The sequence below is a fragment of the Pongo pygmaeus genome, chromosome 2, assembly GCF_028885625.2.
Source record: "Pongo pygmaeus isolate AG05252 chromosome 2, NHGRI_mPonPyg2-v2.0_pri, whole genome shotgun sequence".
Taxonomy (NCBI): domain Eukaryota; kingdom Metazoa; phylum Chordata; class Mammalia; order Primates; family Hominidae; genus Pongo; species Pongo pygmaeus.
Window position 1 is genome coordinate 168,937,308 of NC_085930.1, and position 14,335 is coordinate 168,951,642.

At 42.6% G+C, this 14,335-nt stretch overlaps 1 protein-coding gene across 1 annotated transcript; it reads left to right on the top strand.

Annotated features, from left to right (window-relative positions):
* The first annotated feature begins 6,855 nt into the window (after positions 1-6,855).
* Positions 6,856-14,157, top strand: IL12A (interleukin 12A). The gene is made up of 7 exons (XM_054481226.2): positions 6,856-7,324; positions 8,317-8,462; positions 11,154-11,267; positions 11,592-11,633; positions 11,709-11,750; positions 11,842-11,985; positions 13,541-14,157. The coding sequence occupies exons 1-7, from the start codon at positions 7,207-7,209 to the stop codon at positions 13,694-13,696; spliced, it is 762 nt and encodes a 253-aa protein (XP_054337201.1). The 5' UTR covers positions 6,856-7,206; the 3' UTR covers positions 13,697-14,157.
* The last annotated feature ends 178 nt before the right edge of the window (positions 14,158-14,335 follow it).

Here is a 14,335-nt window from a genome sequence, read left to right on the forward strand (position 1 = left end):
TATTCATGTAAATGTTTTTTCTGGGTTATGATTTCTCTTTAAAAGTTGTCTATAATATTCCTAGCAGAAGTGTTTGATTTTTACAGTCAAATTTATCCTTTTTTTCATTATAATGTCTGGGCATCAGATGATCTTAATTATTCATGAGACTACAATGCCCGGGTGTTGTATCATATTCAGATAAGTTGCTAAACTGTCTCAAGATGCAGAAAAGTTTGCAAAAGTATTCATACAATCTTTATTCTGGAGCATCAATAAGTAATAAATGACACCTTTCTGGATTTTTTTTCTTGAAGCCCATTGTCAAGATTTTTGAAGTCTTTCAAAAACAGGATAGATGGCTCATGGAGGTTGCCTACAGACACTGTGTCATGCATATTTAGGACTTCCCTCCACCACTATTGAGAAGTTGCCACTTAATGTTTCAAAGAGAGCGAAGAAATAGTTTTGGAAGAAACTGTATGTGAGTCTTAATCTAAAATTAACCATATTTCACTATCACTATCACTCACTGTAGAATGATATCTAATATTGATGACATTCTACCACTTTACAAAATTCTTACCTGTTTACTGTATAATTGATCTGCATGACAAAACTAGCACAACAAAAGATTACCATCTCCATTTTGCTGATATGAAAATTAGGAAAGGCAGTGGCTTGCCCCGGCTTACATAGGTACCAAGTAGCAGAAAGAGGCTAGAACTTAGGTCTTTTGATCGTAGGCCCAAAGTTCCTTTAGTGCTATAGCCTTTCTGGCTCCACTCACTCACTATTTCTCCCCCTGCTGCTCAGATATTTCAGCAAAGAAGAAAGAGCTCCACAGAACCAAGCTCCTCAGCATGTAACACTGGGGGTTGGTGTTCAACAAGGAACACAGAGCTCTGCTTCTTATGCTGACAGGCCACCTTTCAGGATTCAAGCTCAGGATTGGAGCCCAGATTGATGCCATGTGGGCACCAGCTGATTTATGCTCAAGTTGAATGACATTTATGGACAAGAGCCGCAGGAAAACTGACAGCAGAGACCTTGCTATTTTATGAAAGAAACTCGCATTTACAGTGCTGACCTACACATGCAAATTTACGGTCTCAACTGATCACAAGCCTTTTTGGGATCTCACTTCATCTGAGGATGAACTGCCACCCTAAATTATGGCACCAAAGATATAGTTCCAAATCTTCTGCTCAGGGCCTATGACTCTGACCTTGTCTACTTGTCAGGGAGAATAACGATGAAGGCAGGCATATCGAGCTACCTACTCAAATCAGCCAGGGTTTCTCTTCCAGCACTACTGATACTTTGAATCACAAAATTATTTGTTTTGGGGGGCGGATGGGCGGATGAGGGGCTATCCTGTGTACCGTAGGATGTTCAGCAGCATTTAGCAGCATTCTTCTACCCACTAGATGCCAGTGGCAACCCCCTTCCTCCAATTATGACAACTCAAAATGTCTCCACACATTGCCAAGTGTCCCCTGGGGAGCGATCATCTCCAACTGAGAACCACAGAAATAGACCTTTAATGTATTCTGTCAAGTTTTTGAAAAGATCCTTGTCTCTCAATGATGAAAGATGCCTGATTGACTCATAGCTCAAACCAAATGGGAAAGGAATAACTAACAATAAAAGCTACCTGAATTCCCAGCACTTTGGGAGGCTGAGGCAGGCGGATCACGAGGTCAGGAGATCAAGACCAACCTGGGTAACACAGTGAAACCCTGTCTCTATTAAAAATACAAAAAAATTAGCCAGGTGTGGTGGCAAGCGCCTGTAGTTCCAGCTGCTCGGGAGGCTGAGGCAGGAGAATGGCCTGAACCTGGGAGGCAGAGCTTGCAGTGAACCAAGATTGAGCCACTGCACTCCAGCCTGGGCGACAGAGCGAGACTCCGTCTCAAAAAAAAAACACTACCTGAATGTACCAAATGGCAATTGAAATTTGCAAACAACAACCTTGAGTCATCTGCTTACAGAAGGTGTTTCTTTGTCTTTTGGACAAAGGACTTCTGATGAAGAGGATGGAGTGGACCATATTCTTTAATCTATGACATTATTTGTCCCCATCAAATACAAATGTCTAAATGTATTTATATATTTTCATTATCACTAGTCCTCATTCTCATTCCCCTCACTCCCCAGTGGGATCTATCCTACTAATGTATTTAACATATATCCTTTTGTTTGTGTCTTTGTATAATGTGTACTATTTTGAATATATCATTCTCATTTAAGTCAATAGAGTTCCGCAATCACTTACTCACAATTCTTAAACTTACACAGCTCTGGACACCAGAAGTTTTCTCTTAAATTCGTTTAACAGTGAAATCTGACTGAAGTGACAAGGGGTTACTTGGAGTTCTTTAGCCACTCAATGTAACTATTCCTACGTTTTGCTGCAGAACTATTATGCTTGATTATGCAATGCCACCTCTTCCTTTTCTAAATTCCAAGCATTTTGAATTCCAAAAACAAATCTGAGCCCCCCCATTTTTTTCTTTTTCTTTCTTTCCTTTTTCTTTTCTTTTAAGTGAGACAGGGTCTCACTCTGTTGCCCAGGTTAGAGTACAGTGGCACAATCATGGCTCACTACAGCCTTGACCTCCCAGGCTCAGGTGATCCTCCCACCTGAGCCTCCTTGGTAGCTGGGAGTACAGGCATGTGCCACCATGCCTGACTAATTTTTGTATTTTTTGTGGAGATGGGGTCTCCCTATGTTGCCCAGGCTGGTCTCAAACTCCTGGGTTCAAGCAATCCACTTTCCTTGGCTTCCCAAAGTGCTTGGATTACAGGCATGAGCCACTGTGCCCAGCCCCAAAGGGTTTTAATTGTCTACTTATACATTATAGAGAGAGATCTTACTCTGTTTTCCTGTTTTTACTCAGTATTATATTTTTAATACATATCCATGTTACTGCATGTACATCTAGTCTATTATTTCTAACTGCTGTAGAATATTCCATGAAGTGGATCCCTACATTCCACTCACCCACTCCCCCAATAATGAGCAGCTACATCGCCTCCAGTTCCCCATCACTACAAACAATGACTTAATGAACATCCTTATACATGTTCCTTTGTGGACCTGTATGAGAATCTCCATGGGATATACACCCAGGGTTAACAGCTGGGTCATGGGTGTGAATACTTAATCTGGCCAAGGAATGCCAGAATACCCTTCAAAACAGCCATTTCAGCCTACTGGCATGGTGTGATATAATAGATCCTGTAGTCCCTCATTTTCCCAACACTTACCAGTATCCAGTGTTCTCAACTTGTCAGTCTAAGAGGTGTAAAGAGATATCTCTTTCTTGTTTTCATTTGCATTTTCTGATATAACTGAGCCTCCAGGTATGCTCATTAGTCTTTGGGGTTTCTTCTCTTTAAATTGCTTATTCATGAACTTTACCCATTTTTTACTAGTGTTTCTGTCTTTTTCTTGCTGACTTACAAGAGTTCCTTGTTTTTAGACATTGAAAATATTGGTTTTAGACACTGAAAGATATCTTCTCCCAATCTGTCAGCTGTCTGTTCATTTGGTTCATGCATAGCGGAAATGTGTACAACAGAAATCTTAATTTTTATGTAATCAAATTGATCAGTATTTTGCCTTATGGTTTGGAGCTTTAAAAGTTTTAAAAAAGTCCTTCCCACTTCTAAGTGACAAAGACAGTCCTCTATATTTTCTTCTACTACTGTAACAATTTTACTTTTCACATTTGGTCTTTAATTCACTTCCAAATGGATTCACCTCTGTTTAGATTGGAGTCTAGTTTTATTTTTCATCATACATTGAACATTTTCTCTTTTTAAAAATTTTTTGTAGGGAGTTTTTGCTCAGGCTGGCCTTGAACTGCTGACCTCAAGCAATTCTCCTGCCTTGACCTCCCAAAGTGCTGGGATTACAGGTGTGAGCCATTATGCCCAGCCCATTGAGTATTTTCTACTAAATATTGCATGTTTTCCTCATTAATCAGGGAATCATCTGTATTATCTTATACTTAATACCCAAATATACAAATCTATCTATAATTTCTCTACTCTGTCTCAATGGTCCATATGCCTGATCTGTTGCCAATATCACTACTTTAATTTCTATGGCTTTAAATTATGTCTATATGTGATAGGGTTAGTCCCCCTTTTCATTATTCCTTTAGCATTTTTACTTAAGGCCAGGAACAGTGGCTCACACCTGTAATCCCAGCACTTTGGGAGGCCAAGGTGGGTGAATCACTTGAGCCCAGGAGTTTGAGACCAGCCTAGGCAACAAAACTAGATTCTGTCTCTACAAAATACAAAAATAAAAATTAGCTGGACATGATGGTGTTGCCTGTAGTCCAAGCTACTCAGGAGGCTGAAGTGGGAGGATCACTTTAGCCCAGGAGGTCAAGGCTGCAGTGAGCTGTGACTGTGCCACCACTACACTCCAGCCTGGGTGATACAGTAAAACCATGTCTCAAAAAAAATTTTTTTAACTTAGTCATAGATTTTGTTATTACATCTGTATTTTAGAGTAGGTTTACTATTAAGTTTCTGAGAAAATTTATTTGTAGCTTGTATTGGAATTACATTGAGCATGTGAATTAATGAAAAGAGACTTAAGCTTTCTATATAGAGAAACCTTCCACCCAAGGGTATAGAATTATTTAATTAAATCACACTATATTCTTGACTGAACTTTAAAATTTTTCTCCAAACACTATTCTGTAGTTATGCCAGCTCATGTAATAATCATAATAACTCTATACTGTAGGTACTTTTATTATCATCATTTAACAGATGAGGAAACTGAGCCCAGAGAGATAAATAACTCACCTAAGAACACACAGCAAGTAAGTAGCTGAACCTGGATTAACATAGTTTAGTGCATACTCTTAGCCATTATACTGCCTTTGTATCTACAGTCAGTTACTTTATAGTTTGCCTGCTTCTATGCATGTCATCTTGTTTTTATTATATTTTCTGATGGATTGTTGCAGATACAAAGAAAATTGGTTGATTTTTTTAAAGTTGATATGTGTATTGCATGATGTTGTTAAATTCTCTTCTTAGTTCTAATAGTCTATTAATTTTTTTTCTTTTTGTATATCAACTGTAAAAAGTGACAGTTTTACCTTTTCTTTTCCAATGTTTAAAGCTCTCATTTCTTTTTCTTTCCTTATGGCATTGGCTGAGACCTCCACAACAATGCTATACACTGTGAAGTAGTGATTGTGAGCAAAGACTGTCGCTTACAGAAAAATCACGTATTCCCAGAAGAAGGTTTTCGTTTCATCTTAGCTAGAGGACATGGAGCACATCAGGAAACTATTTCACAAAAATGTAAGTTAGAAACTGTGTCTGGTAGCCAATAATCCATTTTTAACAGTGGCCCTGTGCTCATCTAAGCAACGGAAATTACTTTTCTATAGGAGATGGCCCTTCCAGGGGAGAAACAGCTCAGTTGTGATACACTTGTCTTCATCCTGACTTTAAGTACATTTAACTCCACACTAAACCCCTGTGGCCACAACACAGCTCTGCACCTGTCATTTGCTTTACACAAACTGCTAAACGCAATTGTTTCTGACAATGGATTACTCTGTATCCCGTGGGGAAATTCACAGACAGCAGCATTAGAAGGGGCCTTAGAGATCAACCATCTCTCTTATTTTACACACACCTAAACCTCCCTACAGTGGTGCTTCATCAGCTTCGAGCAGATGAGCCACCCAGAAGGCAGCTCCAGTTATTAGGTCCTGGGGCCTGGGTGTAGTCAGGCCCTTTGGAAGCTCCAAGTCAGAGATCAAACACATCCTCTCCGCTACCCACGCCTGGGGTGACTAATGCCTGTGGGAAAAACAACTGAACTGAAAAGTCCCACAGGAACCTCAAACCCAGCACACCCAAAATGGAACTTCTCACCATCTCCTCCAAACTCAGTCCTCTTATACAGTAATCCCTGTAACGCTAGAACACTCTCCATTCCCCATTCTCAGGGCCTTCCTCTCCCTCTCACCTGAGGAGCTACCAAGCCTTGGCCCACGGGCCCTCTGAGAGTCCCTCCTGCCCACCCTGTGTTCTCTATACTGAATAAGGACTTGGCCGCACCTTGTCAACTCTTCCCTCTGCTCTACTCCTGACCCCTGGATCCATCCTTCACGCTGCTGACTGAAGGGATCCTCCCATCATGCAAATTCTGCCACATCTCCCTGCCTAAAACCCAGGAAGACTCCCCACTACTCTCAGCACAGAAAGTACACTCCTTAGTATGGCATCCCCTGCCCTCATGGCACGGCCCCATCCAGCTCTCCAGCCTCACACCCTGCAAGGACACCTAGACCCCCACCTCCCTCAACCCTTCATGACTGCGCTTCTGATCCCTGTTTCCCCTGGCTAGACCCTGCGTGCCCTCCCGCTGGAAGCGGTCTAGTGCCTGCTTGTTTTTAACACTCAGGTTGGGGCCCCTGCCTGCTCCCGGTAGCCTTTGCTGACTCCTAGACCCCGTTGCTCCGGCTGAGCGTGGGCTCTTTCTCTAGGTCTTTCCTCCCAGGACTCTGTGCATTCATCCCATCGTTAAACTGGATTCTCTACAAGAGTAATAATTGCAGTCAGCCAGCTCTCATCCCTTTTCAGGTTTCAGAAAAGACCTGTGAACAAAACGCCTTGAGTCTGATTTAGTGTGGCAATGCGCCAAGGGTCCTGTTCTCCCTGGGTGTCCTGCACCTGGTGCAACGGTGGTGTGGCATCTAGTGAGCCATCTAAAGGAACGATGATGAGTGAATGATTTGCCTGCCCCTTCCAGTACCAGGCTGGAGGTCGTGGTTAGGGCCCATCCCTACGCAGGACATGGAAAGTGGGAGGCACTCCTCTCTCTACGTCGGCAGGGGCGCTGCACAGCTGCGGAGCGGGGTGGCTTAGACAAGGGGCGTCCGGCTAAGGCCGGGGACCCAGGGTGGTGGGCGGGGTGTCCCGCCCGCCTGTGGACCCCGCGCAGTAACTGCGAACATTTCGCTTTCATTTTGGGCCGAGCTGGAGGCGGCGGGGCCGTCCCGGAACGGCTGCGGCCGGGCACCCCGGGAGTTAATCCGAAAGCGCCGCAAGCCCCGCGGGCCGGCCGCACCGCACGTGTCACCGAGAAGCTGATGTAGAGAGAGACAGAGAAAGAGACAGAAAGCAAGAGACCAGAGTCCCGGGAAAGTCCTGCCGCGCCTCGGGACAATTATAAAAATGTGGCCCCCTGGGTCAGCCTCCCAGCCACCGCCCTCACCTGCCGCGGCCACAGGTCTGCATCCAGCGGCTCGCCCAGTGTCCCTGCAGTGCCGGCTCAGCATGTGTCCAGCGCGCAGTGAGTACTCAGCCGGCCAGGGCTCTGGCTCGCTCGGGTGCGGAGGGGCGGCTGCTTGGGAAGAGTGGGTAGAAACTCAAGTCTGCCTAAGGAGAGACTGGAACAGCAGCAGCCGTCTCCTGCAAAGAGGAATAAGAATAGGGGTCTCGCCATGTGCTAAATAGGGCATGTCTCTTTTCATCTCGAAACAGCCTGATGAGCTATCATTATGCCCACTTCGTAGAGGAGAAACTGAGGCCCAGCGTGGGAGATTTCCTGCTTTCCTGCCTAGGGTCCCTCAGCTACAAACAGAAGGCAGATCCTAGCCAGTTCTAAAGTCAGGCTTGGCCGGGTGCAATGGTTCATGCCTGTAATCCCAGCACTTTGGGAGGCCAAGGCGGACAGACCTCCTGAGGTCAGGAGTTCAAGACCAGCCTGACCAACATGGTGAAACCCTGTCTCTACTAAAAAATACACAAATTAGCCGAGTGTGGTGGTGGGTGCCTGTAATCCCATCTACTCGGGAGTCTAAGGCAGAGAAAATTGCTTGAACCCGGAGGTGGAGGTTGCAGTGAGCTGAGATCGTGCCACTGCACTCCAGCCTGGGCCACAGAGTGAGACTCCGTCTTAAAAAAACAAAAAAAGTCAGGCTTTCTCACTCCACTGTTTTTAAAACAGTGGGTCCCAAGTCTGACTCAGCCACTTCACCACCTGGTCTGGGTTTCCCTGATCAAAAACATGTAGGCTTTCTCTGGGTGAGTGTTGGGTTCAACACCCTTGTCCAAGCTCATCCCTAGACCCTCACAGGGAGCTGGCTTCTAGCCCTAGAATAGAGTGGCGCTTTCTAATAACTCGAGTCATCTCTCAGGTGTTGAAGGAAAAGTGTTGGAAATGGGTGGAGGGAGGTGGGTGCCAAGCAGAAATGGATGGGTGAAGGTGGCCAGAATGGAGGGAAGGTGGTGCAGGCAGGCCATCCAGGCTGAAGCTCCTCCACCTGCTCCTCTTCCTTCCAGGCCTCCTCCTTGTGGCTACCCTGGTCCTCCTGGACCACCTCAGTTTGGCCAGAAACCTCCCTGTGGCCACCCCAGGCCCAGGAATGTTCCCGTGCCTTCACCACTCCCAAAACCTGCTGAGGGCCGTCAGCAACATGCTCCAGAAGGTGAGCCTTTCCTGTCCTCTCCACTGTGGACCTGCACCCTCCCTGAGGAAGGGGACTCTGATCCTCCCCTCTGGTACCTGATGGAACTGCAGAGAAATTGTGGAAGTTCATTAGTAGCTGTCAACAGCAGGAGAGGGAACTTTACAAATGGCCCAAGTGTTAAAGAGTCCTAGTGAAATTGTGTCTCCAGAGAAAGCAAGAGTAGTAATAAATTATAATGATGTTGGTTTTGGCTATGTCTACACAGAGTAAAGTGGGTATTTGCAGTGTGCCTGTAGCCTGCCAACAGAGATAGAATTGTGTCAGGTCCACATGGTTTCTCTGGCACCACTGATCAATCCCGGAAATAGTTACTTGGGTGCATACTCTGTGCTGGGGGGCAGAGGTACAAAGATGAAATAGCCTTGTCCCTCCTGCTGCCTACCAGCTTCTACTTGGTGACACAGTTCCTTCTCGGAGCAACACATCTCAGGGAGGACTATGACAGTGCACATGCAGCCTTCATTTTCTAGGGAAGAGTTACCTAATTTTATTTACAGCTTCGTTCTTTTAGGTTTCATATTTTAATGTAAAAAACATTGCCGTTAAAAACTGCTCCAGTAGCTACTGCTGCAAATGCTAAAGGCTAATGTTTTAAAAGATGTCCTCTGCCTTTCTGCTCTCAGGAATTTTTTCTTCAGTATTTTCTAGCTTGTTGCCTTAGGAATATCTTAAAATAAGCTCAATGCCACCAAGCCTTCTTAAAGGGCTCTTTTCCCCTTTCAGTCTTTCATAATGTGCTGTGCATTGCTCCTCACAATTCAATTAATCTTAATTGGACAGGGGGCTCAAGTGAAAACTGCTTTGTTTCCTAAAGACAGGTTCAAAATGGGTAACTTGTAGGTGCTCCAATTCCTATAGATGTTTTTTGTGCAAAAGCTGACACCTCTACTGCCAGATACAGTCCTAAGGGTCAAGAGATTATAGAAATCAATTTAATGTTTTGTACATCATTTGTCAAATTTGCTGCAGTAGAAAACAAAGGAGGTAGATGCAAGTGATTTACTGGCCATATCCAGCCCACAAGTTTGTAGAGTTTGGGCTATATGTTTATTTTTTAGTTTGATGCCATTCAAAAACTGAACATTTCAGTTAATATTTCAAATTTCTAGCTTCTCTTGAAAAGATCTGAAGAAAAACACTGGACTCACACCTCCAAATCTAACTCTTTATAACCTGCTCAGAATAGTGGGGTTGCCCAGGTCTGTTTAAACACCTCCAGGAATAGTATATTCATTTCCTACTGCTGCTGTCACAAATATAGTGGGTTTAAATGACACAAATTTATTATCTTACAGCTCTGGGCATCAGACGTACAAAATGGTTCCTACTGGGCTAAAATCAATGTGTCAGCAGAGCTGTAAGCCCTTTCTGAAGGCTCTTGGGGAGAATCTGTTGCCTTGCTTTGTCAGGTCTAGAGGCTGCCCACATTCCTTGACTTGTGGCCCCTTCCATTGTCCATACCAGCAATGTCTGGTTGAGTCCATGCTGCCCCCTCTGGACTGACCTTCTACCTGCTTCTACTTTTGAGGACACTGCTTACACTGGATTCACCCAGATAATCCAGGATCATCTCTCTACTCTTAGATCAGCTGATTAGCAAATTGAATGCCATCTGCACCTTCATTCCTCTTTGGCAGGTCACATAGCACATTACCAGGTTGCAGGGATTGGGAGGTGGATGTCTTTGCAGGTGGAGAATTGGTCTAGCTACCACAGAAAGGGATTTTACTACTTGTGCCCAAACGTATTCTGAATTTTCAGGCCTTGCGTCTTGGCTCATGCTGTTACCTCTGTCTGAAATTTCCCTCCTCCATTGTCGACATTTTACTCCTCTTAATGCAGGTGTCCCATCTCTAGGAAGCTTTGCTTCCCTTCCTGCCCCTCCTCAGAAAGCTTCATGCCCTTCTCACCATGTCCCACCTACTGATGCCTCCTGGTCATTTGGGCACTTGTCTGTCTCAGCAGCTAAACTTGCAGTCCAGGAGGGTATACATGGTCCTCTTCTCTGTCATGTTCTTAGTACCTAATGGAGTGCCTGCCACCCATCAGGCTGTTGAATGGAAAAATGATCATAATCTTCAATCATACAGTCCTTTACTTCCTAAGATACATTTCATAATTTTACCCAACGGTGCTTTCCAACACACTAAGATGACATCTCTCTGTATGTGTGTGCGTGTGTGTACTGCAAATTAAATCTCAGCTTGTCTTAAGGGTTTACATGTTTGTTATATCCATCAAGCTGTGACCTTAACAGTTCCCCCTTTAGAAGTTATACTTGAAATAGGTATTCATAGAATACAGTCACTTTAGCAAAAGAAGAAAGAGTTTTCACCAGAAGCAAGTGTCACAGTGAGGTGTGGAGGCTGGTTAGCACAGGCTGTTGACATGATTTATTGTGTTTACATAATGAAAAAATATGTCATCCAGAGAAACATGCCCCAAGCATAGGGAGAGGAGGATGAGAGACAGAATGTAAGGAATCTACTTCCTTTTGTGTTTTGAAGAACTAGAATTTCCTGCAAGTCAAAGTGACAGAGGTCAAGGGCAGCCAGCCGGAGCCTGCCTGGTACCCTGGCTTACCAGCCTTGTGGGGTGCCAGGTGCATTATCAATATTATAAACTGAGTTTCTCCTTCATTTTTTATAGGCCAGACAAACTCTAGAATTCTACCCTTGCACTTCTGAAGAGATTGATCATGAAGATATCACAAAAGATCAAACCAGCACAGTGGAGGCCTGTTTACCATTGGAATTAACCAAGGTATAAAGGATTTTCTTCCCAGAGCACGCAGTGTGGTTAAAAACTGTGCATCAAATCTCACCTGCTTCTAAAAATTCACGTTTCTGGTATCCATCATTATGGGATTTTAACTGGTCCTACTTCAGAAGTTAGATTTGGGAGAAAAATTATTTTTTAAAAATGGTTTTTTTTGCAACAATGTGAATATACTTAACACTTAAAAATAGTTCAGATGCTAAATATTATGATATGTGTTTTTACCATAATAAAAAAAATTTGACCTGAAAAGTCAGAAAGATTTATACTAAGAATTAATACTTTGATATATGATTTTTTCCCCTCTAGAATGAGAGTTGCCTAAATTCCAGAGAGACCTCTTTCATAACTGTAAGTCAAAAAATGAAAAGCTTCAGCCTGTATGATGAATTCATATCACTGATGTCTGATTATTTTTTCTTCTAGAATGTGAGTTGCCTGGCCTCCAGAAAGACCTCTTTTATGATGGTAAGACACACAGCTCTTTCCTCACATGCAATGGGGGGAATGTTTTTAGCCCATCTCAATGGATACTTCCCCATCTTGTCATGTCACCCAGGCCCTGTGCCTTAGTAGTATTTATGAAGACTTGAAGATGTACCAGGTGGAGTTCAAGACCATGAATGCAAAACTTCTGATGGATCCTAAGAGGCAGATCTTTCTAGATCAAAACATGCTGGCAGTTATTGATGAGCTGATGCAGGTAAGACTTCATTCTATCAGTGAGAGCACCTTTTTCATGCTAAAGATACCCAGCCAGGGTCTTCGATAAAGAGGTATAAAAAGAGGTCTGACGGCCTTTTAAAGGCCTGACAGACCTACATTTTCAAGGAGACAGCCTTGAGGGTGCCGTCTATAGGGAGCACAAATGTGAACAGATCACATTATGAAAAGCAGACTCCAAAGTATTCACTCTGTGGTATCCCCCACACTCGGCAAATGTTTTAGTGCATTTTCTTATGTCAGCCTCAAAACAACCATATGGGATCTGCATAAAGGAGGGAACCAAACCTTAGGAGAGTTAAACCACTTGTCTGAGGCTCTGCCTCTTAAAATCCTTCAAGAGGATTTCACTACACTTACCTTCTCACTCACCTCTAAAGGCTCCGGGACATGCTCCAGGATGTGCATGCAAGGGGCCAGTTTGCATATCTGCAAATATTGCTGGGAAACAAGCAAGATTGGTGCCTGATTATGACCCATTGTGAACCAAAATGTGAACCAAATAAAAGAATGACCTATCATCTGGGGCATCTATAATGTTATTCATAGGCAAGAACTTGCTTTGTTATGTTCTGAATCACCATAACACAGATGCTAATATAAAACAAATATTTATATAAGTGAGGGTGACTGCTTTGGTGACTAGGACATGGGATAAAAATATGGTGGCAGAAATCATTGTCTGAAAAGTAATTGTTTTACTTTTATGCTTTGTGTGTGTGTGTGTGTGTGTGTGTGTGTGTGTGTGCGTGTGCCAGATTTCTTGTTTGAAAGGCAATGAGTTTCATCCAAGTATCAAAGAATGTTACCATCTAGAGAGCTGTAGTTGCTATTTCATTTTTAGGACCAAGAGTTGGGTGATTTGGGTGCTAGAATCAATTCTACCAGTAACCAGACAACTATTCCCAAGTCACTTAACCCCTCTGTGCCTCAGTTTCCTGCAGTATAAAATGGGGTGACTTTATTCTAGCTTTCTTTTAGACTTTTTGTGAGGAAGATATGAAAGTATTTATTCATCAAGGGTGCAAATGTAAGGTTTTATATTGTGTTATCAAATCAAAGTGCTAAACTTGGGAAATTCATTGCCAGGTTTATCTGACACAAATGGCATGTCTTCAGTAAACAGGCCTATTACTGATAGCGAGTTCTGATCAACAGCAATCCATCACCTCCCTGTGCTAAACAGAAGTGGGCTTTTTAATGTAACATATATAAAATTAATTAGATATTGCAGCAGATGTCATTTTAAAGGAACTGTTTCTTTCTAAGACACAACTCCCACTGATGATTTTTTCTAAATAGTTTTAAGGGTCTTTTCAGAGCTCATTGAAGATGCATGAGCTTGGAAAATGAGTATTTCTTTTCTCAGGTTCTGCCTGGTGATCTGGCTGAGAGTTGATTTGGGTTGGGTTTAGGAGTGGCATAAGAGACTGAGTTGCAGGCTCTGAGACATGTACTGGCTTCACTCATTTTTATGAATGAATATTTGAATTTTGGAATACCACGTAAGTCATGCTTACTGTTCATTCTCCTAGGCCCTGAATTTCAACAGTGAGACTGTGCCACAAAAATCCTCCCTTGAAGAACCGGATTTTTATAAAACTAAAATCAAGCTCTGCATACTTCTTCATGCTTTCAGAATTCGGGCAGTGACTATTGATAGAGTGATGAACTATCTGAATGCTTCCTAAAAAGCGAGGTCCCTCCAAACCATTGTCATTTTTATAAAACTTTGAAATGAGGAAACTTTGATAGGATGTGGATTAAGAACTAGGGAGGAGGAAAGAGGGATGGGACTATTACATCCACATGATACCTCTGATCAAGTATTTTTGACATTTACTGTGGATAAATTGTTTTTAAGTTTTCATGAATGAATTGCTAAGAAGGAAAAATGTCCATCCTGAAGGTGTTTTTCATTCACTTTAATAGAAGGGCAAATATTTATAAGCTATTTCTGTACCAAAGTGTTTGTAGAAACAAACATGTAAGCATAACTTATTTTAAAATATTTATTTATATAACTTTGTAATCATGAAAGCATCTGAACTAACTTATATTTATTTATGTTATATTTATTAAATTATTTATCAAGTGTATTTGAAAAATATTTTTTAAGTGTTCTAAAAATAAAAGTATTGAATTAAAGTGATTCTGCTATTTTTCTAATGTACTTTTAAGTGTTAAAATATACATTGTGGAAAAATTGAAAACTCTGATGAGACTTCAACAAAATTACTCTGGAAAGAATGCCACAATACTCTTATTCCTTTCCTAGTCCCTTTCATCTCATTTTAAAGGGACCCTAATAAGACAAGATATGCTTTACT

What these genes read in the sequence shown, in the direction of transcription:
- IL12A (XM_054481226.2), top strand. Translation starts at nt 7,207, where the DNA reads ATGTGGCCCCCTGGGTCAGCCTCCCAGCCACCGCCCTCACCTGCCGCG. An exon ending in GAAAGACCTCTTTTATGATG is followed by an intron (nt 11,751 to 11,841) that starts GTAAGACACACA and finishes CATGTCACCCAG; the next exon opens with GCCCTGTGCCTTAGTAGTAT. An exon ending in TTATTGATGAGCTGATGCAG is followed by an intron (nt 11,986 to 13,540) that starts GTAAGACTTCAT and finishes TCATTCTCCTAG; the next exon opens with GCCCTGAATTTCAACAGTGA.